Raw genomic sequence first — 22,380 nt, forward strand, 5'->3', positions numbered from 1 at the left:
TCTCTCTGTCTCTCTCTGTGTCTCTCTGCCTCTCTCTGTCTCTCTCTGTCTGTCTCTGTCTCTCTCTCTCTCTGTCTCTCTCTGTCTCTCTCTGTCTCTCTCAGAATTTCCTTCCCTCCTTCCCTCCATTTTTTACATCTTCCTTCACAGCACTTGTGTCTTACTGTATCCCCTTTCTAGACCTCTCTCGACTTAGACATCCTTCTTATCTCTTGTCCCTTTTGTTTTTTTTTTTTTTTTTTTTTTTTGGTTCCTGTGGTTACTTCCCGTTATAGACTCGTGTTTAAAGATTCAAAGCTAGGGCCTACAAATAAGAGGCATTTGTCTTTCTGTGTGTGAGTTACTTCACTCAGTGTAATGTTTCCTAGTGTCATCCATTTAACTACAAATTTCACGATTTTACTTTTGCTACAGATGGCTAGAATTACACTGTGTATATGTACCACATTTTCATTATCCATCTTTCTGTTGAAGGGCATTTACATTATAAGCAGAACAGCAATAAACCTGGCTGAGCCATTAAATCCAACATGCCTTCATGATAAATCCTAGAGAAAACAGGATCGGAGGTAACATACTTCAACATGCAAGAAGTTACATGTAGCAAACCCAGAGATTCAAATTGCTTTGAAGACTGAGGCAGGCGTTTTATGAGTTCAAAGTCTGCCTTGGTTTGAGAGTGAGTTGAAGGCTAGTGTGGGTGGCTTAGAAAGTAAAGAGAGGGCATCAAAAGGGAAACTTGGTTCTAAGAGATGGCTTAATAAAGGTGATTGCCATTAAACCTGATGGCCTGATAGTGATTCCTGGAACCCACAAGGTAGAAAGAGAGAACTGACTCCTTTCTATAAGTTGTCCTTTGACTTCTGTACATGCAATGTTGTATGGATGTACCTACAATCCCCCAATAAATAAAATGTAAAGTACATTTTAAAAAGAAAGGAAACTGAAGAGCAGAAACACCATGACTTTTTTTGTTGTTGCTAACTTCTAAAGTGCAAACAGATCTAAACATATAATTGTCAGTTTGTGAAACCCAATAGTGAAATTTAGGTCTCTTATAATACATTTAGTATTCTTTCCATGTACAGAGTCAAAGCATCCATTTCTCTACTATATTGTCAGTGATTCTTCTGTTATTCACTTACTGTTTGGCTGACTTCTCCAGGGCTTGGGGCAGGTGGCTGTTGCAGTCACTCATGCTGCACCACTTGAACTTAGAAAACGGTTAAAATGCCTGGGACCTTATGAACCATGGAAGCTGGCAGACTTTATTTTTTTATGTTTAATAGAACAGAATAGCTCAAGGAGTAAGGACTATGGTACTATAAGAACTCAGAGTTCCTGGGAAGAGTGGGAACTTGGCTTCACCAAAAGGATAAAGTCTATTTTAAGGTGCTATTCAAAACCAAGACATGAAGATTGAAAATTGAATCTGGGATCCGGTGAGGGTCAGTTTGAATGCTTCCTCTCCATCAGCAACACAATGACATTTTTTACAGTATAAAAAATGTCAAGTAACGCTTGACTTTTTTTACAGTACAAAAGGTAACAGTTCAAAATTTGTTCCTGTGCATGTTTTGTTGACCCCACAGAACTCCAGATCTGGGGGTTGAGTCTAAATTCTTTTAATATTTTAAAGTGACAGTACAGTGAAATCAAACAAGCAAGTTAAACTGTTTTATTTTATTTTCTCATTTTTGCAAGCTTTAGGCCGTTTGAAGTGTTCATTGTAAGGTACAATAAGGTGTCTTTGAAAAATATGCACACAGCTTTTAGTTTCTACTTATTGATTTCCGACACTATGATGAGTTCATATTGTGAAGAAGTTAATCTCAAATAAAAGACCAATTTTATAGCCCAGTGACATTGTAAATGTAAAATAAAAATGCAAAAAGATCCACACATAGTAAAAGTTTACAATCATTTCAAAGATTTAACATGTAGAACACATATGTGATATAGGTCAATTGACCTTTAAGATCAATCATGGACATGCTACTGAGAAAATTTTATAGCTAAATTCCGTCTTAATATCATATTCTCAGTACTGATTATATTAAAATTCAACTGATTATATTATGACTTTAATTAATATGTTTACATACTAATTCAAGATATTCTGAGCATATCTATAGAATACATAGAGACAAAATTGATGGAGCAATGGTTTTAAAACCAGTTATTTGTGCTATGACTCCCAAATTTCTTTAATGAAAAATATCATTAGTTGCCTAGTATAGTAAAAATATTATAGTGTTTATATGATAAAAGGAAGCTTCCTTTTTCTTCTCTGTTAATAAGTATGCTATAAATTGTGTTACAGCATCTGGGAGCTCCTTAAGTTTGGAATGAATTTCCCTTGGGAGCTAGAGATCAAGGTATGGCTTGGTTTCTGTTTCATTTCTACCTTCATTCTCATTTTGTGTCTTTTTCTCAATTACGTTAGCACTTTCAACATCTCATCTTCAGTTTAAACTTCTGGGTCGTAATCAAGAGCTTTTGGATTGAACAGTTTTTAGTAGTTTTTGGTACATTTCAGACTTTAAAAATCTGGGATAAGAATCCATTTCCATATGCATATAGATGATCTTTTGAGCTTCTTCAAAGCACGTTTGAGTAGGTTCTCGAATGCTTTTGATGATAGCTTCTCGTGTTGTACTGTCGATGTTAATCTGAAAAATGAAGTTATAGGTTAAGCACGACAAATGCATATGCCTGCAATGGAATGCTTGGAGGGCTTTAATTTGCTACTCCTCTTTTCAGAGTCACAGAATAGTTTAGGCTCAATTTTGATAGGTATCTAAAAAGACTTTTAGCAAATGAAGTCCTCTCTCTCTCTCTCTCTCTCTCTCTCTCTCTCTCTCTCTCTCTCTCTCAAAGTAAAAATCCACCATTAACACTTAGGAGTAGAATGAAAGCATGAAGTCTGTGACTCTAAAAACCACTGCTTTTTTGGGACATGCCAGTGGTTTGCTAGTGGTAATCTGCAAACTTGGAAGTCTATGAACTAGAGGGCTCTTTTTTTAAAGAAAAAAAAAAAAGAAGCATTGGTGGCTGCTTTAAACTTTACATTTCTTAGTAACACAAACGCTGTGTTAGCCAACCACGTCCTGAAATGGGAAGCAAGTGAGGAGAACTGAAGAAATGGAAGTGGTTATCTCAGAAAACTAAAATTTTCCAGAGGGGTTTGTGGGAATCACTGAATAATACAAAGTTATGCTGAGTAATGGATGGATAGCTCCTAGGCTCCTCCACCCTGGCATTTTACATGAATGGTAAGTTTGGTTTGTATCTCTGTCAGGAGCCTCAGGGTTGGGTAGTATAAGAGTAGTAATGGCACCTTGGATGTCAGCTGGGGTCGTTGGATTATGCTAACATAAAATGGCTCAGAGGACCATCCTCACTAGAGTGCTCATTCATGACATTTCAAGTTTATGATGCTAGAGAATTCTTCCAACAATCCCTTTGCCCTTTTAAACTGTGCTGGACATTAAGGTAGGCTAATGGGTAAAGGATTTGGGATCAAACAGCTCACCTTTGAATTCTATAGTTACTACTTAATGGCTCTACCACACAGGGGCACTTCATTAAGTTATCTAATTAATATATTTTTGTGACTGAAAAATAATATTAGTAATTCTTAATTTATATAATTTAAGGAGATGTTGGGATGGAACATGGCTGGCATATAATGATCCTCAATTTATTAGTGTCTTCCAAAAGATGCCCCAACTGCCATGTCCCATTGTTACCTCTCTTGGAGACTGTGGCTGGATGTAAATATTGTAAAGCTTTTTTGCCCTAGAAATTCTGCCCCTCTGTGAAGCAATTTTTTTGTAGGTTTCACATGCCATCCAGAATTTAATGTTCTCATCACTGTGCTCCAATTTTAAATATGCTGTGTACACTATTGGGCCATCTAAAAGTAGAAAAAAATGTGATTATTTTCATGGGTTAACCGTTAGAATTTAAACAACAATTCATACAGTTTAATACAGAAGCCCATAGAAGAGCTCTAAAGATGCAGAACAAGTGGATACCTTCTAAGTATAACTTTATCAGACACACACACTCAGGTTTCTATATATCTGAATTATGTTCAAAGATGCCACTAGTTGGTGAAGTTACCCCTTTGTTCTGAGTCACTCAGTGGAAAATGCTTGTCATTTTAGATATGCCTATGATGGAAAGGTCATGAGACATCATAAGAACACACACATAAATGACTTAAGCTACATAGGCAGACAGAACTCTCCTCATAAAGTTATATAAAATATTTAAGACCTCACAATAAAGTGATAGGTAAGAACTAGGTTAACAATCTGGCAAGTCAGGGTTGGGAGGAAACTATCCAAGCTATGTATGAGTGATACTTTGATGAGCTAGAGTTGTCTGGAGTATTTCTCAATGTCCAATCAGCAGGAGAACAGGAAGATGAAGAATTGAACATCATATTCGTAGTTTATAGTTCAAGCCAGAAATAGGGACCAAGTAAGGAATGGAATCCAGGGGGATGTTGGACATCTTCTCAGAACCTAACACAGGACAATGTGTTGTGTTGAACATAACCATGAGATGGCACTTGGTGCTCAGATTGTTATCTTCATTTCTGGTCTTGAACAGCACCTGGGATGAGAGGATGAGTTCAGAATTGGAGGATTTTTATTCTGACCCCAATTTGCAGGAGCTTGTGCTTCTAGATTAGTCATGCTTTCACAAGTTCAGCTTCTTACTCATCATCCCTGGGACTATCTAGCATCAAGATTTGAGATGAATACATTGAGATTGACACTAAACTCCTTTTGGTGACTGTGAAGACTTTGGGTACATATGAGACATTTAATTGCTCAATACTAAAATGATGAAGCAATTTTCAATTAATGTTAATAGAATTATGTTTAGTCAGACTGAATATGAGACCACTTACAGGTTGACAGGGTAATTTTTTCTTTTACAAACACTCACTGCATTGTTTAATGTTTGGAAGTTGATGAGTTTTGAGGTCAGTACTTGTCCATGAAATTGTTAACTATAAGTTGTACCATAAGTGCCCATTATATTCTAAAGTTTAGTATTTTGCTAACAAAAATATTGATTAGTATCATTAACTGTCATGGAAAATAGTGATAATCAAATGGGATAGAAGTGATGAATAAAGTCATATTTTCCTGCATCTTCATAAAAGACATTATTAGATCAATTTCCTAGGATTAGAAAATCAAGCTACTTGGTCTTCATGTGGGTCTGGAACAAACAGAATATGGACTACCCAAAAAGCTTTTGTCTGTATGTGGGATATGGTTTTCTAGCTGCCTTGTCTGGCTTCAGTGAGAGAGAGAGCTCCTAGCCTCTCAGAGACTTGAAGTGACTTGAAGGGTTGGGGGATTCTCAGGGTGGGGGCCACCTGCTCAGAGGAGAAGGAGAGATAAGGGAAGGTTTGTGTGAAGAGGTGACCTGGAGGGGGACAGTGAGTGGAATGTAAAGTGAATAAGTAAAATAGAAATTAAATAATTAACACACACACACACACACACACACACACACACACACACACACACAGAGAGAGAGAGAGAGAGAGAGAGAGAGAGAGAGAGAGAGAGAGAGAGAGAACTAACCCTAACTCTAACCCTGACACAACTGAAGAGATCAGGAGAGTTACACATATGCATCTTCATTGCAAGTAGGCCATAGAAAATTGTATTGTATTCTTTGACTTACATATGTCAAAGTACACAAAAGTAATCAACCTAGCACCATTGAAGAGATTAGGATGAACACATATGCAGTGTCATTGTATATATGCCATAGGAAATTGTATTGCATTTTGTGAAATGCATATTTAAAAGTACATGCAAATTAAAAAAGAACAGTGTTCCCTTACTAAAACAAACCACATCCATAGCAGAGATTACTAAATTCAGTTGAATATGAAAAAAAACACAGGATGTTCTGGGAAAAAAGACCTTGCTTTTCTTCTTCAAAACACATACGTGTAAAGAAAGAAACTCAACTCCTAACACCATTGGAGAACTCAGGACAATCAATTACAATAATGCATCTTCATTGCTTTTATGCCATAGGAAATTGTGTTGGATTTTGTGAAATACATGTTTTGGAAAAGATAACATTTTGGAAGAAAAAAACCTTGCCTTTCTTCTTTAAAACATATATGGGTGTTGAGGTTTGTTCTGTTGTTATGTATTGTAATGTTAATTTCTGACCAGAAGTCTGGGCCTAAGAGTGACTTCCCTTGTTTGTGGGCTTTTGTTCTACAAATCTTGTTCCTTGATTTAAAACTGTTGGTTAAATAAAATTGGCTACAGCCAATTACTGGAGGGATTAGAGGTAGGTGGGTTTGGAGTGACCTGGTTGGGGAAGACATCAGGAGGAGAAGGAGGAAGAAAGAAGATGAGAGAGGCATCCACTATGAAAGAAAATGAACGATGAGCACATGGCCAGGAAAAAGAGCAAGAATCTGGGGTACAGTGCCAAAGAAGTAACCAGGCCAGCAGTTAGAAGAGTAAGTTAGGGGTTACCTCCAGCAATCGTCAAAGCCAAGTAAAATAAAAAATAGAAAAGAAAATCAAGCTACATGCTTCTTTGATTTTCACTAATTATATCAGCAGTGAAATAAGAAGAAAGACAACATTTTATATTCAGGGAAAATCAAAAGATAGAGGTAGGTACCGTTTATGAAACTATCAGGTTTAAGGAAAGTTGGTAATCTGCAAATATAACATGGGACACAGAGACCTAGAGCATGGCTCACTGTTATGTTGGCAGTTGGAATCTGTAGTACAATAAATGGAAGAAGTTTGAAAGAAACTTCATCTTGGCTAACAGTGCAAATCATATGAGGGCACAGTGTACATAGATATATAACTTAGGAAGTGACATAGTTAGATATTACTACCCAATGGGAAATATATTGTAACATATTTTCAAATAAGAAGTTTGTTTTCCTACTGACATGACTTAATGATAGCCCATGCCTCGCCATAAGCATTGAAAATTAGAAGCTGAGAAATACAGTTGTGGTTACTAATGCATGTTAGAGAAATAGCTAAAGATGTGGGCAAAGTAAAAAACAAAACAAAAAGTCATTACTTCTTTAATAAGAAAATTTGAAAGCCCCAAAATCTCAGCATGCATTGAAATAAAGTCTTATTAACATGAATAAATTTATATGATTGGTACTTAGGGGAATGTTGACTGAAGACCTAAGTAGGAATAAGAAACAAGGAAATAGAGAAATAAGCTATAAATCAGAAAATAGATATTGGCAAAGTTCATAGGTCGTTGAATGAGATGGTTTCTGACCAGTTGGACAGGTAGTTGTCTCAGGCGAGAGAATACGGTCTGGAAGCCAATATTGGGTTTAATATTACATTTAAATGTGTATTTATTTTTAATCTTGAACTTGTGCTAAAATGTTTCTAAATTCCTACTCCACAATCTACCTGTACCTATCCCCGCTTTCTTTAACTCCCCTTTTATGAGATATGAATAAATGCCTTTTTCTCTTTGGCTGAACTAATGGTTTTATAACTCCTGACATAGCCATGTGTTTGCTAATGAAACTTTTTCTGAGCTAATTTTTTGTATTTCTCAAGTTGCAGTATCCTATAGGTAGTAGATGAAATATACTGAGTGTGGGTAGTTGCTGTAGCAAACCTACTATTCTTTTCCTTCTTTCTCTTTTTTATAAGGATTTATTTAACTTCGTTAATTTATTCTGGTTAATCAAGGTCGATTATCATCAATATACAAAGAATTTTAATTAAAGGAGAACGTGTCTGAGTGAAAGCCACACACTGTTTTGATAAAATAACTAGTAACTTATAACACAAAATAACTCATCAGTGTCAAATTGGAAAACATGAAACATGCAGAGATAGATGTAGGATGTATTTATCCTCAATGCGACCTTCTCATCATTCTAAATGTATTTAATTCTTTCTTTCTGCAATACAGGAAATGGCTATTGCTGCTACTTTTTTGCCCAGGAGAAATACCTATTAACTGATTTTGTCTGTGATTCAGGAAAGAAATGGACTTAATCTCTCATTTTAATGATTTCATAGTTTTGGGGTTTTTGGTTTTTTTGTATTTTTTTCTGCACAGGCTTTAATTTTCAGTCCTGCTTTTTTAAGAGGTCCATATTCTCTTGTTCCACTCGCCCCTATACTTCCTCTGCATTCTCATGGGTCAGTGTAAGTTATGCAAAGGTGCATTTTAAGGTGGAAGCGGAAGACTTTCACCCTCAGGTGGTTAATTTCTTCCCTTGTCACAAGGTGAATAAATCTAGAAGAAAGCTACTCTTTTAGCCCAATGCCATCATTAAGGCATGGAACAGAGTTGCAACTAACCTACCTCACTTGCCATATATTGTGAATGAGAGGAAAACCTTCTTTATTATAATCACGTAGGATTTTAGTGGTACTTATTATCTCATCATAATTTTGCAAAAGCTGACCTAGACTACTGGAACACATATAGTATTTCAGACATGCTCTGTGTGCAAAATGACTATGCTTTCATATTTGTTTGTTTGTTTGTTTGAACAGGCATCTGTGTAAAATGGGTAAATTTTTGTCTGAGAATGCTACTAGCTACCTAAGCAAGCAGCTAGATTAACATCTGTGTAAAAAATTTCAGGAATCTTAGTAAATGTTAAATGGAAAATCAGTTTCCTGAGTTTATAGTTCTGGTGGTTCATACCACAAGTGAATTACAAGGTGAGATGTTTTTTCTAAATTAGGCAGTATTGCTCCAAATAGCCCATTTTGAAGTTGTAAATGAACTCAGGAGACTTGATGTTGCTTAAAAGAGTGAATGAAAGAAAGACCAGGACTAATTATTTGAGAGGATAAGAAAATAAGTTTGTATCATATTTTGTATATGCATTTTCCTTTAAAAATGTGGGTGATACCTTTAATAATCTCTATATTGCTCTATAAAAAGTACTGAGATTAGTATGTCTGTGGCACACAAAGAGACAGGTGACAGTTACCTTGATGGTGAAGGAACATAAGAGATTTTTTTTGAACTGAGTCAGGATAGTGTCCTATCTTTCCAAGTTTGTGCTTTCTGCATAAGGCAAGTCTTAATCATGCATTAAATCTGGCAGGTGAGATGTGGCCACGCTGAACATATACATACTAAAATATGTGCAAACTAATTTTTAATTCTCGTACTCTCAATCCACATCACTGGGCACACTAAAGTTTATCATTCTACTAGAGTTTCTACAATCTTTTATAGCACATCTTCTGCTTTTATTAAAATTTCTGTTTTGTAATTAGAATTCTTTCTTTTCTATTCTCTATAAATGTTAAAGATACTATTACATTGTTGTATTATCTTCTGTTATTTGCACAATATTTTGAGGAACATATGTAACCATCTTAAATAAAGCTTCAGTCAGTTTACCAAATGCTCTGTTGGGAATTTTATTAGAAAAAAAAAGTTTTTTAAAAAAATTAGTCATATTATTATACCCTACCAATATTGTTCCATGACTCAAATGATAAAAGCTTTTGACTGTAATAGCCGGGCTTACTGAACACTATACTCTACCCTCCCACCTATATTTAGTCACTCATAAATGTAGTGCCTGAGCCGTGTTCAGGTGTACTTTTCTAAACACACTTCATGGTTATGTGGCTTGTCACTCATTTATATAGTTTCTTTCCAGTGTTGCACTTTATTCTCGATCTAAGACTTAGTTTACAGATCACAGCTCTGGGAAAAGTTCTCTGAATTCTCATGGTTGCAGAGATATTCTGTTAGTTGACAAACACCCCTAATACAAAGAGAATCTATAATACCAATAAGTATATTATGATCTATTATATTTATTGATTTCCTCCCATTCAACTGAGAAGCTAGAAGAACCAGGACTGCAGGTTAACTACTGTATATTGAGTTTCTATTTGCTGTTAAATGGCAGATACTGGTGGGTAAAATATTTTATAATCTATGCTTCTGTATCCTTCAGGATTTTACATTTTAATAGACCCTCTTATATACCTTAAAAAGTAAAGTAGGCTCTAGTCATTTCCTGTGCAGGAGGTACTGAAGACCTGGGAATTACAATAGTATACTATTGCTTTTTATCTTCTGACAGTGGGGAAGAAAGTGCTGGCTGAATAGCAATGTCTATAAAAGGCCATTTCTTTTCTAACTTTGGCAGGTGAAAAAGTGCATGAGAAACTGGAGAAGACAAAAAGCACTAAATGGAAAAGGCAGAGGCAAAGTGGTACAGTAATATAAGGTGTGATGAAGGTAACCATGACAACAGCAATGGTTAGCAGACATTAGAATAAATGGTAGTGTGGGAAGCTGCCAATCCCAAGTGGGAGGCAGGAAATCTCTCACAGATGCAGAGAGCTGAGACAATGCACAGAGGGAGCAACAAAATCCACCAGTTATTTCTCATGTCAGCTCTGTGTCATTACGTCAATAAAGATGCTCCACCAGCCCGATGGTTTATCAGTAGGGAGAGATTTCATTGCCTTGAGCAGCTTACCACTCCCACACTGTTTATTTCAGTATTTTAAAAAGATTGTCTACCTGTAATTATGATACATTAGAAGGGGGAGTATAAAGTACATTTAAGTATGATTTTGACCCAAAGTAAAGGACTAATGCTAGCTCTTATTCAGAATTCCTGCCAAGCCAGAAAATCAGTGCTGGGCAGCTGAGAAGGACATAGGAAAGCCCACAGCTGTGCTTTCTGAGTTAAAATAATCTCTGCAATCATTTTAATGATCACTCAACAAATGTGCACTTGTCAACTGCTATTTCTCTGATATCATAGCCCTAGAATTTTCCCAAAGAGTTATTTTGGCTCCTTTTGTACTGGCTAAAGTTTTTCCAGGTTCTTTTCCACCTTTGCTTTCTTTAATATGTTATATTTCCTAGTTGCTTTTACTCCATTATTCCCTTTCCTCTCTATCATCCTCACTGTTAGCTGTCATCATCGGACACTGTTAGCTGTGTTTCCCAACTGTGATTAAAATTGACCACACACCTTCTTCATGCTCCTGACCATATGTCTCTTTCCCATCTCTGTTATTTGCATTTGTATAACACACACACACACACACACACACACACACACACACACACACACACACGTCGGGAACTGGCAAAGTAGGCTAGGCAGGGCTGCTCACAGGCTCCAGCACTTTATCTGTCTTTGGCTTCCCTAAACTGGGATTGTAAGTATGCACAACTATGCCCAGGCATTTTTCTTATTTTAAAATGAAGGCTCTGAGGCTTGAACTCAGTTCTTCATGCTTGCAAGGCAGTTTACTGACTGAAGTGTTTCTATAAATCCTCTTTTCTGTTTTTCTTGAGAGTCTATGTTTTTAAACTGAGAAATAGTGACAGTTCTTAGTATGTTGCACACATGTGATGTTTTAGCTTATGTATACAATATGTAATGACTGGATTAGAATAATTGACATATTTATCACTTCAGACATGTATTATTTGGGAGCACTCAAAAACCCATTTTTCTACCTACTTTGAAATGTTAAATTACTTGCCTTCACACATAGTTATTCTAGTGTGTTGCATTCGAAGTTATTCTCATCAAATCACCCCTTTGTGCCCCTCAGAAGTTGAAGACCAAATTGTATTCTCTACTGCTTTGAGAATAACTCTTAGATTACACATGTAAATGAGAACATATAGTATGTGTGTGGGTTTGACTAATTTCACTTTTAAATTGTTGCTGTGTGTTGTATGTGTGTGAGTGATGGATCAAACATGTCAAGTGGAAGTCAAAGGACAATCTACGGTGTCAATCCTTACTTTCCAATGTATTTGAGGTAGGATCTTTTTGTCCCTCAAGGTTTGAAGGATCCTTCTGTCTCCATTTTCCATTTTTCTGTAGGCATGCTAGGAACTACAAGTGTTTGCCACTGTTTCTGCCTTTATTGGGTGTTGGTGATCTAAACTCCAGACTTCATACTTACATGACAAGTATTTAATCCACTGAGCCATCTACTGTTTGATATTTGATCACACTGTGAACCTGGAGATCGTGTAATTTACTGGAAAACTTGTTTCTAGTTGTTGTGTAGCCCAGCTTTTAGCTAACACCTATAATCTGTCTGTCTGGAATACAGACACTACCTTATACACACCTTTAATTCCAAACAATGAAGGCAAAGTCAGCTTATAGAAGGAAGCAGGCATGTTTAAAAGTGATGTGTAATTGAGTGGCAGATAAAGTGATAAATCAGAGGAAGATTTGACAGAACAGGATGTGCCCACTTTTCATGAGAAGACAGAAGAAAGGGAAGCTACTTAAGAAAGAGCAGGGCAGAGAGGAAGAGAGGCAGTTTTACAGGAGAGTTTTACAGAGACATATTGAAGAGAGAAAAGCTAGACACTGATAAAGACAGAATGAACCAGAGAATGAGAAGGAACCAGAAAATCAGAACAGATTCCTAGAGTTAGTTTGAGAACAAGCAGAAAAATCCAGTCACAGGCCTGGAGAGAAGGAAGATTGAATCAGTCAGTTTGGAGAGGAGTTTGAGCCAGAACAGCTGAGTTGAATCACCCAGCCTGAGTTCAGGAAGAACAAGAAAGGGTAAGCTTATTCCATAGGAAGTCTCAGAGGCTGAAAACATTCTAAACATAGATAAGATTGTACAGAGGCTAGAAGCTTCCAAGGGTAGGCCTAGATTGGCAGATGGAGGCAGTTTGCCTCAGAGATTAAATTAGTCAAATAAAAGATACTTTTACATTCACTTTTTTCATAATTATCTCCAGATTTATCTGTGTCCTCACAACCAACAAAATTTTATTATTCCTATGATTAAAGGTATTTTATTATGAATATGTTCACATATATATGTCAGTCATATTTTTTTTAACCAATTTAAACACCTTGGCACTAATGTTGCTTCCACATCTGGTTGACTGAGAATAGTGTTGTGAAAAAGTCCAAGTACCAATGGTTTCTTCACATTCACATGTTAACTCCTTTGGCTAAGTAGACAATAGTGAGATTGCCAGGCCATAGGGTAGTTATATTTATTTTTGTTTTTGTTTTTTTTGAAACTCCAGATATGCTTGAATTAATCTATACTACCATCAACAGTGTACTAGCAGTTCCTTGTCTTCAGATTCTTGTTAGGACCTTTTATTTATTGTCCTCTGACAATGATTGCGGTAATAAGGTGTATGATAATAGCCCATTATTTGATTTGTATCCTCTTGATAAGTAGAGACAGTGAGCCTTTTTTTCTATCATGACATTGTGCATTCTATTTTGGGAAATTTCTATACAAACTCTATCTATCTCATATTGAATTGTTGTTGTTATTACTTTTTTAGTGTTGAGTTATTTTAATCTCTTGTATATCCTGGAAATCAATCCCCCTTTAAATGAATAGTTTGTAAGTATTTATCCCATGCTTTCTTTCCTGTTCCCTTGGCTGTATTGAAGCATTTCAGGTTGATATAACCTTGTTTGTCAGTTTTTTCTTTTTTTGTTTTTTAAATCTGTGTGTATATGGGCTCTACCCATAAATTTTTGTTTATACCAAGATTCTAAAGTAGTTTTCCTGTGTCTTATTCTAGTAGCTTTATGGTTGAGTTACACTCAAGTCTTGATCCACTTTGAGTTATTTCTAGATGATGATGATGTTTGTGCATGCGTGTGTGTGTGTGTGTGTGTGTGTGTGTGTGAGAGAGAGAGAGAGAGAGAGAGAGAGAAAGGGGGGTCAGGTTTCTTTTGTATTTAGATAACTGTTTTTAAATCTCCTGAGAAGCACCAATTTATTTCAGAAATGTTCTATTCTGTTCTATAAGATTCTGAACTGTTCCTAATACCAGTCCAGTTTTGTTTTGTACGCAAGCAGTCCCTCTGAAGTGTTTTGAGTCTGGTGTTATAATGATTTGCCTTTTGTTCCTTTGCTTTTGCTCCTGGTTGATTTGATAATTTGGGTCTTTTATGGTTCCATAGAAATTCTAGGAATGGTTTTATTTAATTATGTGAAATATAATTGATAATTTGATAAGAAGCTTTTATAAAATTTCTATGCATCTATTTATACAATTTCCAAAATTCCAAATGTTATACATATCTAGTTTTACTCAACTGTGATCAGAGAGTATAAATATTGTAATTTCACATTATTATCATTGTCATTGTTATTATTATTAATTGTTTTATTTATTTATATCCCAAATGTTGCTCCCCCTTTCTGGACTCTCCTTGAAGAGTTCGTTATCCATCCTCCCTCCCATTCACCTCTGAGAGGATGTCCCCCATGAGCATCCTGCCTCTCTGGGGCTTCAGGTCTTTCCAGGATTAAGGTGCATCCTCTCTCACTGAGAACAGACAAGGCAGGCCTCTGCTACATATGTGCTAGGAACTGTATGCTCTTTGTTTGGTAACTTAGTCTCTGGGAGCTCCCAAGGGTTCAGGTTAGTTGATACTGTAGGGTTTTCAATGGGCATGTCATCCCTTTTGGTTCTTTCAATCCTTCCCCTAACTCTTCCATAGGGATCCCACAGGAAAACACTCCTCCATAGTTGGTGGGATTGCCAACTGGTACAACCACTCTGGAAATCTATCTGATGGTTCCTCAGAAAATTGAAAATAGTTCTACCTGAAGACCCAGATAGACTGCTCCTGTGTATATACCCAAAAGATGCTCCAAAATATCACAAACACACATGCTCCACTATGTTTATAGCCACATTATATGTAATAGACAGAAAATGATAAGCAACCCAGATGTCCCTCAAGTGAAGAATGGATACAGAAAATGTGGTTCATTTATACAATGGAATACTATTCAGCTATTAAAAACAAGGATATCATGAATTTTGCAGGTAAATGAATGGAACTAGAAAATATCCTGAGTGAGGAAACCCAGAACCAAAAAACTGCTCATGATATGTACTCACTGATAAATGGGATATTAGCCAAAAGGTACAGAATACTCATGATACATCACACTTAGAAGGAGGAACAAAATAATCATGAGAAGCAGAGGGAGAGAGGGACCCGAGTGGGAGACAGGAGCAGAAGGGAAAAAGGAGAGCAGGGTCAGCATGGGGGGAGATAGGAGAGAAGCCCAGAGGGCCATGAAAATAAATGGAAATAAGGAGCTGCTGGGAGTGGAGGAACTTCTAGAAAGTCCCAGAGTCCTAGAGTTGGAGAGGCTCCCAGGACTCAATGTGGGTAACTGTATTTGAAATGCCTAACAGTGTGGAGATGGACCCTGAAGAGACCACCTCCAGTAGTTAGACAGAGTCCCCAGTGGAGGGATGTGGACACCAACCCACCTTCAAATATTTCCACTCCAAATTGTTTCTGTCTAAAAGAAATGCAGGGAAATATATGTAATATATATAATATATTTAATATATATAATAAATATATATTAAATATATTAATTATATATAAATATATTATATAGTATATATAATACATATATTTAATATATAATATATTATATAATAATATATTACATATATTTGTATATATATTATATATGTATATGTATTAACCCACACTTTTGATCAGATCTCTGCAGAACAACAATGTATTGTCTTGTAGTGATGTTTTATAGACAAACAGATGACTTCTTAATTCTTAATGATGATCTCATAAGAATTACTAAAATTATATTAGAAAGTATTAAGTGCTTTTATAGTAGAACTGCTATTAGTTTCTCTCTGATAATCAAAACTGAAAACTCTACCAGTCTTCAAATGTCATAAACTAATTGCTTCTTAGATAGCTAGCAGGCATCTACTACTCAGTGCATTCCAAGAAGTTATAAAACCATTAATCACATACTATAAAAAGTGAACTAAGGATTTACTATAGGTACAAGGACAGAAGATAAAATATTGACTGGGTGTATGTATACAAAGCATCACTATTTACTTAATTACAGAAGTTATGGTTTTTAACTCTCCATAAACCTGTAGAGCTGTGACAGAATGTTTAGCCAGATGATTATTCCTAAGGGATATACATGGAAACATTCTTTGTTGTAAACTTCTTATTCGATTTATGATTTGAATTTATGTGTAAACTTGTGATAAGCTTTTTACCATGTGATCATGTATTCTGAAAGTTGTGTAAGTGCTGAGGACAAAGAGAGGAGAACATTCTCTTTATCCCCTTTCTTAGCACTGCTTACTCCCCCTTTTCTTGGTTTATCCTTTCCTCTTTTTATCTCTCATTCCCCTTTTGTTACAAGCCCATTCCCTCTTTTTCTTAGCTTTCATAGGAAACTTTTTAAAACTGAGAAATAAATGCTAAAATCACTTTTTAAAGTGCTACCCCCCTTTTTGCCCTGAGACTTCAACTAACAGGCTGAAAGTTGGAGCTGCCCGATTCCAGTGGAGATAGAACAAAAGATACTTAATCTCTTGTTGTTTTATTTATGATGAAGTACTTAAAGGTTTCTTGCCTCAGAACTCAGGCAGGCAGTTCAGCTACTGCAGCAAAGTGACTTAGACTTAAGAAAAGTAAATGTTTTATACAGCAACTCTAAATATCTCGTAAGACCAAGTGTTACCCCCACCAGCACTCTTCCCCCTCTGCTGCCTCAAAAAGAACCAGAAAAAAAATAACTGCTGATGCAATATTTACCATTCTTAATGACGAATAAAGACAGTACTGTCATTGTTTTCTGGTTTTATGTATCCAATTTTGTTTCCCCCTCTCTTGTTCATCTTGTGGCTTGGTGATTTCTTTGTACCAACAAGGTTAGATTCCTCTTTTACCTTCACATTTTTCACTATTTTGTGAAATTTTTGTAGTTTTGTGCATTTTTATGTTGGTAGTCATCCTTCAGTTTCTATGAACTGCTCCACTGGGCATCTCTTGGAGAGCTGATAAAATGCTGACAAATTTCTTGAGTTTTTGTTTTCTTTAGGAAAATTTTTACTTCTCTTTTATCCTTGAAAAATAACTTTGCTGGGTATAATAATTTTAGTTGAAATTTCTCTTTTACAGCTTTGATTATATAATGCCATCCTCTTCTTGTCTGTAAGATAACTACTGATAGACCTGCTGTTATTTTGGTGAGAATTCTTTTTACATGACTTGCTGATTTTCTCTTGATGCTTTTGGGAAAGAACTGTTTATTTATTTATTTACTTGCTTACAAACTAACACAATTAGCACACATACATATATACATACACACATGCATACACATGCATGCTTATATAATAACATACGTATTTGTATGCATGCACATACACACACATACACACACATACAAATGGTGCTGGGAACTATATTTACAGACTCATGTATAATATGCCAAGGCTCTGCCATTAATCTTTAGAGCCAGCCTCTTGTAATTTATGGAATTTGGTTCTTCTAATTTTGACAGTTTGACTATAGCATATTTTGTTACAGAGGAAAGAATAAAGATTTCCTAGTCAGCCTCCTTCTCTGTTCTTTTATCTTCTTATTTTTACATCAAAATTTATGTAAATTACTTTATATATTCTACCTTGCTTCCATCATGTCACTGTAAGTGGTTCTGTCTAGATATCAAATGGGCTCTGCTATTACCTGATTTCTTTCCAGTCTTCAACACAGCTCATGGCACTTTCCTTGAAAGAACTGTATCATTTGGCCTCCATAGCAACACACTATTTTTGTTCATCTTTAATTTACCTGAGGTTTCTTTGTATCCACTTGTTCTTCTTCTTAAATTCTAGAATATCACCCTGTTTCCAAGCACCATATCTTTTTTTCCGTTTTATCTTAACTCTTCTAGTAATCCTTGGATCTCGATGTCCATTACTTCCAAGTTTGTTTTTTCTCCTGAGATCTGGTCTTAGGCTGGGTTATTGCATTAGTTTCCCCTCATTTTCCTTCAGAAAAAGCTGGGGGATCTTTTGAACATATATTTACTTGCAAAAAGTTTTGCTTAATATTCAGGGTAAGTTCATTCACATGGCCTCATAAGGCCTTAGGCAGATGAAATATTAAAATGTCTTTCTGTTATTTGCAGGCACAATTCTCACATCTTTGGACCTTTCTGACATGTTTTCCTTGGGTTCAAATCCAAAGACCTCAGCACAGATGTCTGCTTCTTATGACTCATCACTTTGTTCAAATCTTATCCCTTCTGACAGTTTTATTCTCTCTCAGAGATTCTGGCAGTTCTACTCCTTCTGACAGGTTTTTTTCTTGTCAACAATTCTCAGTTGAATTATTGTAGTCTTGTACCTTCTTTCCATATAACTTGATTTTATTTTTTAAAAGCACTTACCACTTTATGGAATTATGTATCCATTTGTGTTCTTGTCCCTCGTCTCCTCTCTTTAAGTGAAATACATGGGCTGAGTGTGTATATTTCATTTCATCCTCATGTCATCCGCCACATACTTGGTACGATTGTTTGAGTCATCAAAGTGGTCTTTTTATTTGTATAAAACAAGACATATCAGCAAATACCTTCTATTGTTATCTTTTGAAAGTTAGTTTGCTCCCAGAGGTAGAAGGTAGGCTCCCATTGCTGAAGACAGCATGAATTACAGACACAGGACCTCCCTGAGGACCAGCTTTCATGGTACAAGAAGGTGCAAGCTTTCACAAGAGGGATGCATTCAATAGTACTACCTGGCTATGTCATCTATGAACCACAACAATGAGCAGTACAGCATGATAATTCTAAAGGTGCAGTAGTGGAATGCATATCTTGGCAATAACCAATAGTTTTCTAATTGAACTTAATATCCACACAATAAGAGTGAATCATGCCTGGTACTGAAAACCTAGCCAATTTTACAGGGCTAATGAAGTAATGAATCTTAGAGAGGAACTTACAACTGCTACTTTATCAAACTAGCATATTCTCTATCTACATTGTAAATATTTGTGCTTTTACCCACAGATTAAGTGTATTCCTTAGCTCCCAACAGGAAGTCAGGAAGTGCATGCTGGGAGGAGCCTGACATAGCTGTCTCCTGAGAGGCTTGTCAGAGCTTGACATATACAGAGGCAGATGCTCACAGCCAACCATTGAACTGACCAAGGGGACCCCAATGGAAGAGTTAGAGAGAGGTCTGAAGGAGCTGAAGGGGTTTGCAGCCCCACCAGGAAAACAACAATACCAACCAACCAGAGCTCCCAGGGTCTAACCAGCCAGTATGGGAACAATAATGGAGAGACCCATGGCTCCAGTTGTATATGTAGCAGAGGATTGCCTTGATGGAGGGCATCCATGGGAGAGGAGGCCCTTGGACTCATGAAGATTTAATGTCCCGGTGTGGGGAATTTGAGTGTGGGGATGTGGGTGTGGGTGGATGGATGAGGGCACAACCTCATAGAAGCAGGAGAAGGCGGGATGGAATAAGGGATTTCTGGGGGTGGGGGGGTTTGAGAATGGGAAAAGGAGATAACATCTGAAATGTAAATAAATAAAGTATCCAATTTTAAAAAAAAAGAAAAAATGAAACAGTCTCTCCTAAAAAAGGTTGCATAAACTTGGTGCTTTCCAATTTTCATGTTTATAAAGCCCTTTGGTTTAATGGCATTGTGTTGAATGTAGCTTTTAATTAACGATTTTCCAACAAATGTTTTTTTTTTATTAATTTCTTATTATTTCCTGAGGCTCCGACTAACACATTTTATTTTCATGTGAGTTTCTGATCTATATACTCTTAGAGGCTGTGTCTTAATCTCTGTAACAACTGAAGTTTGCATATCTTAGCATAGCAGATACATTTTAGCGTCCTTTGATAGTTGAAACTTTCTTACTCCCTAGAACACAAAGTGTTTGCTTTCTTAGTTTTGCTAGTTGACTGGTCCTATCTGTAGGGTGATTTATTTTTTAAAATCACTTTTTTGATTATGTGTTGTAGGATTCTTAAATGAACTTCATACTAATTTGACTTCATGTTTCCACTGGCTTTATTAAGAACAGTGTGATGCCTTCTTGCCCTCACCTCTTTTTGTAAACTTTACTTTTTCTTATGGCACTATATCTCTAAATTACTGAGTCTAGCTAAGCAAGTGCCCACTTGAGATTTATGTTAAATGATTAACTCTATCCATTTCATTCATTTTGTCAGGTTTTCAGCACTGGCACATAAATTGTCATAATAAACATAGCTTGATATGTTGATCTTTCTTTACTTATTTATCCTTCATTGAACAATAGTACATGCCTACAGGGTACACCTGACACTGTTAGTCTCTAAGTGAGATGTGAAATGAATAAGCAGTAGCTATTCTTCAAAGAATTTCACAATTTATCGAGCAAGCTCCTTTGCAAATAAATCATTATCCCAACTAGTTTCAATTAAAAGAGGAATAATTAATGTACTAACAAAATAGGCCAGATGAACATTTCTAAGTCATTTTATAGAAAAGGTGGAACTTGCATTTTAGTTTTAAGGATGTGCAGGATTGGGTGAGGATAAAACGAACAATGAGCAAAAGCCTGTAGCAGGAGTGTTGTTGATGTACAAGTATGGGATAAAGCAGTTGCCACATTGGTGTCAGTTGTGTTTCATAAATGACATAACTAGAGGGGGAAAAAGGGGGGGGCAGGATCAGGTGTGGGAGGAGATGAGGATGATATACAGAGGGCCAGGACATAGCAATGGGGGATGGAGAACTGGAGGTAGCCACCAGGAAGTCCCAGATGCCAGGAAAGCAAGAGCCTCCCAGGACCCAATGGGAATGAGAGTAGCTGAAATGCCCAACAAAAAGAAGGGAGAACCTGTAGAGACCATATCCAGAGGTTAAGCAAGGCCCTGGGTTGGGGGCTAGGGCCACCCACTCATCTCCAAATTTTTTACCCAGAATTGCTCCTGTCTAAAGGCAATACGAGGACAAAGTGTGGAGCAGAGACTGAAGGAAAGGCCATCCAGAGACTGTCCCATCTAGGGATCCATCCCATATACAGACACCAAACCAAGACACCATTGCGAATGCCAAGAAGTGCTTGCTGAGAGGAGCCCAATATAGCTGTCTCCTGAGAGGCTCTGCCAGACCCTGACAAATACAGATGTGGATGCTTGCAGCCAATCATTGGACTGAGCATGGGGACCCTAATGGAGGAGTTAGGGAAAGGACTGAAGGAGCTGAAGAAGTTTGCAACCCCATAGGAAGAACAACAATATCAACCATCCAGACCCACCAGAGCTCCCAGGGACTAAACCACCAACCACAGAATACACATAGAGGGACTCATGGCTCCAGCAGAGGATGGCCTTGTCGGGCATCAGTGGGAAGAGAGGCCCTTGGTCCTGTGAAGGCTTGATGCCCTAGTGTAGGGGAATGCCAGGGCAGTGAGGTGGGAGGGGGTGGGTGGGTGGGGGAGCACCCTCACAGAAGCAGACAGAGGGAAGATGGGAAAGGGGATTTTTGGTGGGGAAACTGGGAAAGAGGATAACATTTGAAATGTAAATAAATAAGATAGCCAACATAAAATTTAAAAAAATTCAGAAAACAAATGGGTTAGGGTATCATGGATCCTGAATACTTAAGAGTTTGGACTTTTGTTAGGAAGAAAAGGAAAAATGACTGTACTTGGAGATGTGTACATTATTACTAATAAGAGCAAATGGCAATTATTCTTTTGTGCTCAAGATGTACCATGCACCAAACTACGTCTTTTATGTGCAACCTGTAAAATAGTGTTGAATAGAGGGACAACATTATTCTCACTTTAGACGTCTGTAACTCTGAAAGTGAGATTAACCTGGCAATGCTATGAACATGAGTTAGAGCTTATAGTAAAAGTGTTTGGAGAAGAATCAATACAGCTGACTTAACAGGTCAGTTTTTGCTCTTCCAATTAATTGGCCAAAATTTTAGTCCAAAGAATAATATTCAATTCATGATCATGCTGGCATGTTATATCAGAGAACTGTGAATGATACTTTTACTTGATAAGTAGTAAGAGGCATAGTTCCAATGTCCTTTCAAATGAAAGAAAGAAAGAAACTATGACACACACACATTTCCAGTGGAGTGGCTTACAACTCAAGATAGGTGATTAGGTGGTGCCCCAGACTTGGAGATGTACAACAGGAGGATAGGAGCTTCAGAGTCAGAGCTAGAGGGACTAAGGAATTCTAATAGAAAAAGCTGAGTCAAAAATTCAAACCTCCCACCATTGCTTTGTGAGTCAGAAATAACAGATGTTGTATTAAAGAATGTTCTTGAGGCTGTGAGAGCAGATAGTGTCCTAGGAACACAGAGGTCCCCAGGAGTGACAGGATGTACTGTCTTGAATAACCCTGTGCACCCACTAATTGAAATACCGTAGTACTACAGTTATCTCCTGTTTACAGTCAGGAGATCTAAACAATTTATTATTCACAAAGAGCCTTACACAGGGAAGTTCCTAATAAAGA

The 22,380-nt window shown here is 36.8% G+C and overlaps 1 protein-coding gene across 2 annotated transcripts in view; it reads right to left on the reverse strand.

The window, feature by feature from the left end:
- Positions 1-1,655: 1,655 nt before the first annotated feature.
- The window catches only part of Rgs13 (regulator of G protein signaling 13), a 30,406-nt gene continuing 9,681 nt past the window's right edge, over positions 1,656-22,380 (reverse strand). For both annotated transcript variants that reach the window (XM_034513326.2, XM_076941305.1), the window contains 2 exons: positions 3,753-3,919; positions 1,656-2,672 (listed from right to left, as the gene is read on the reverse strand). In XM_034513326.2, coding sequence (XP_034369217.1) covers positions 2,490-2,672; positions 3,753-3,919 — 350 coding nt within the window. In that variant the 3' untranslated portion in view covers positions 1,656-2,489. The remainder of the gene's footprint in view (positions 2,673-3,752; positions 3,920-22,380) is intronic.

The sequence above is a fragment of the Arvicanthis niloticus genome, chromosome 10 (genome assembly GCF_011762505.2).
Source record: "Arvicanthis niloticus isolate mArvNil1 chromosome 10, mArvNil1.pat.X, whole genome shotgun sequence".
In the NCBI taxonomy this organism is placed as follows: domain Eukaryota; kingdom Metazoa; phylum Chordata; class Mammalia; order Rodentia; family Muridae; genus Arvicanthis; species Arvicanthis niloticus.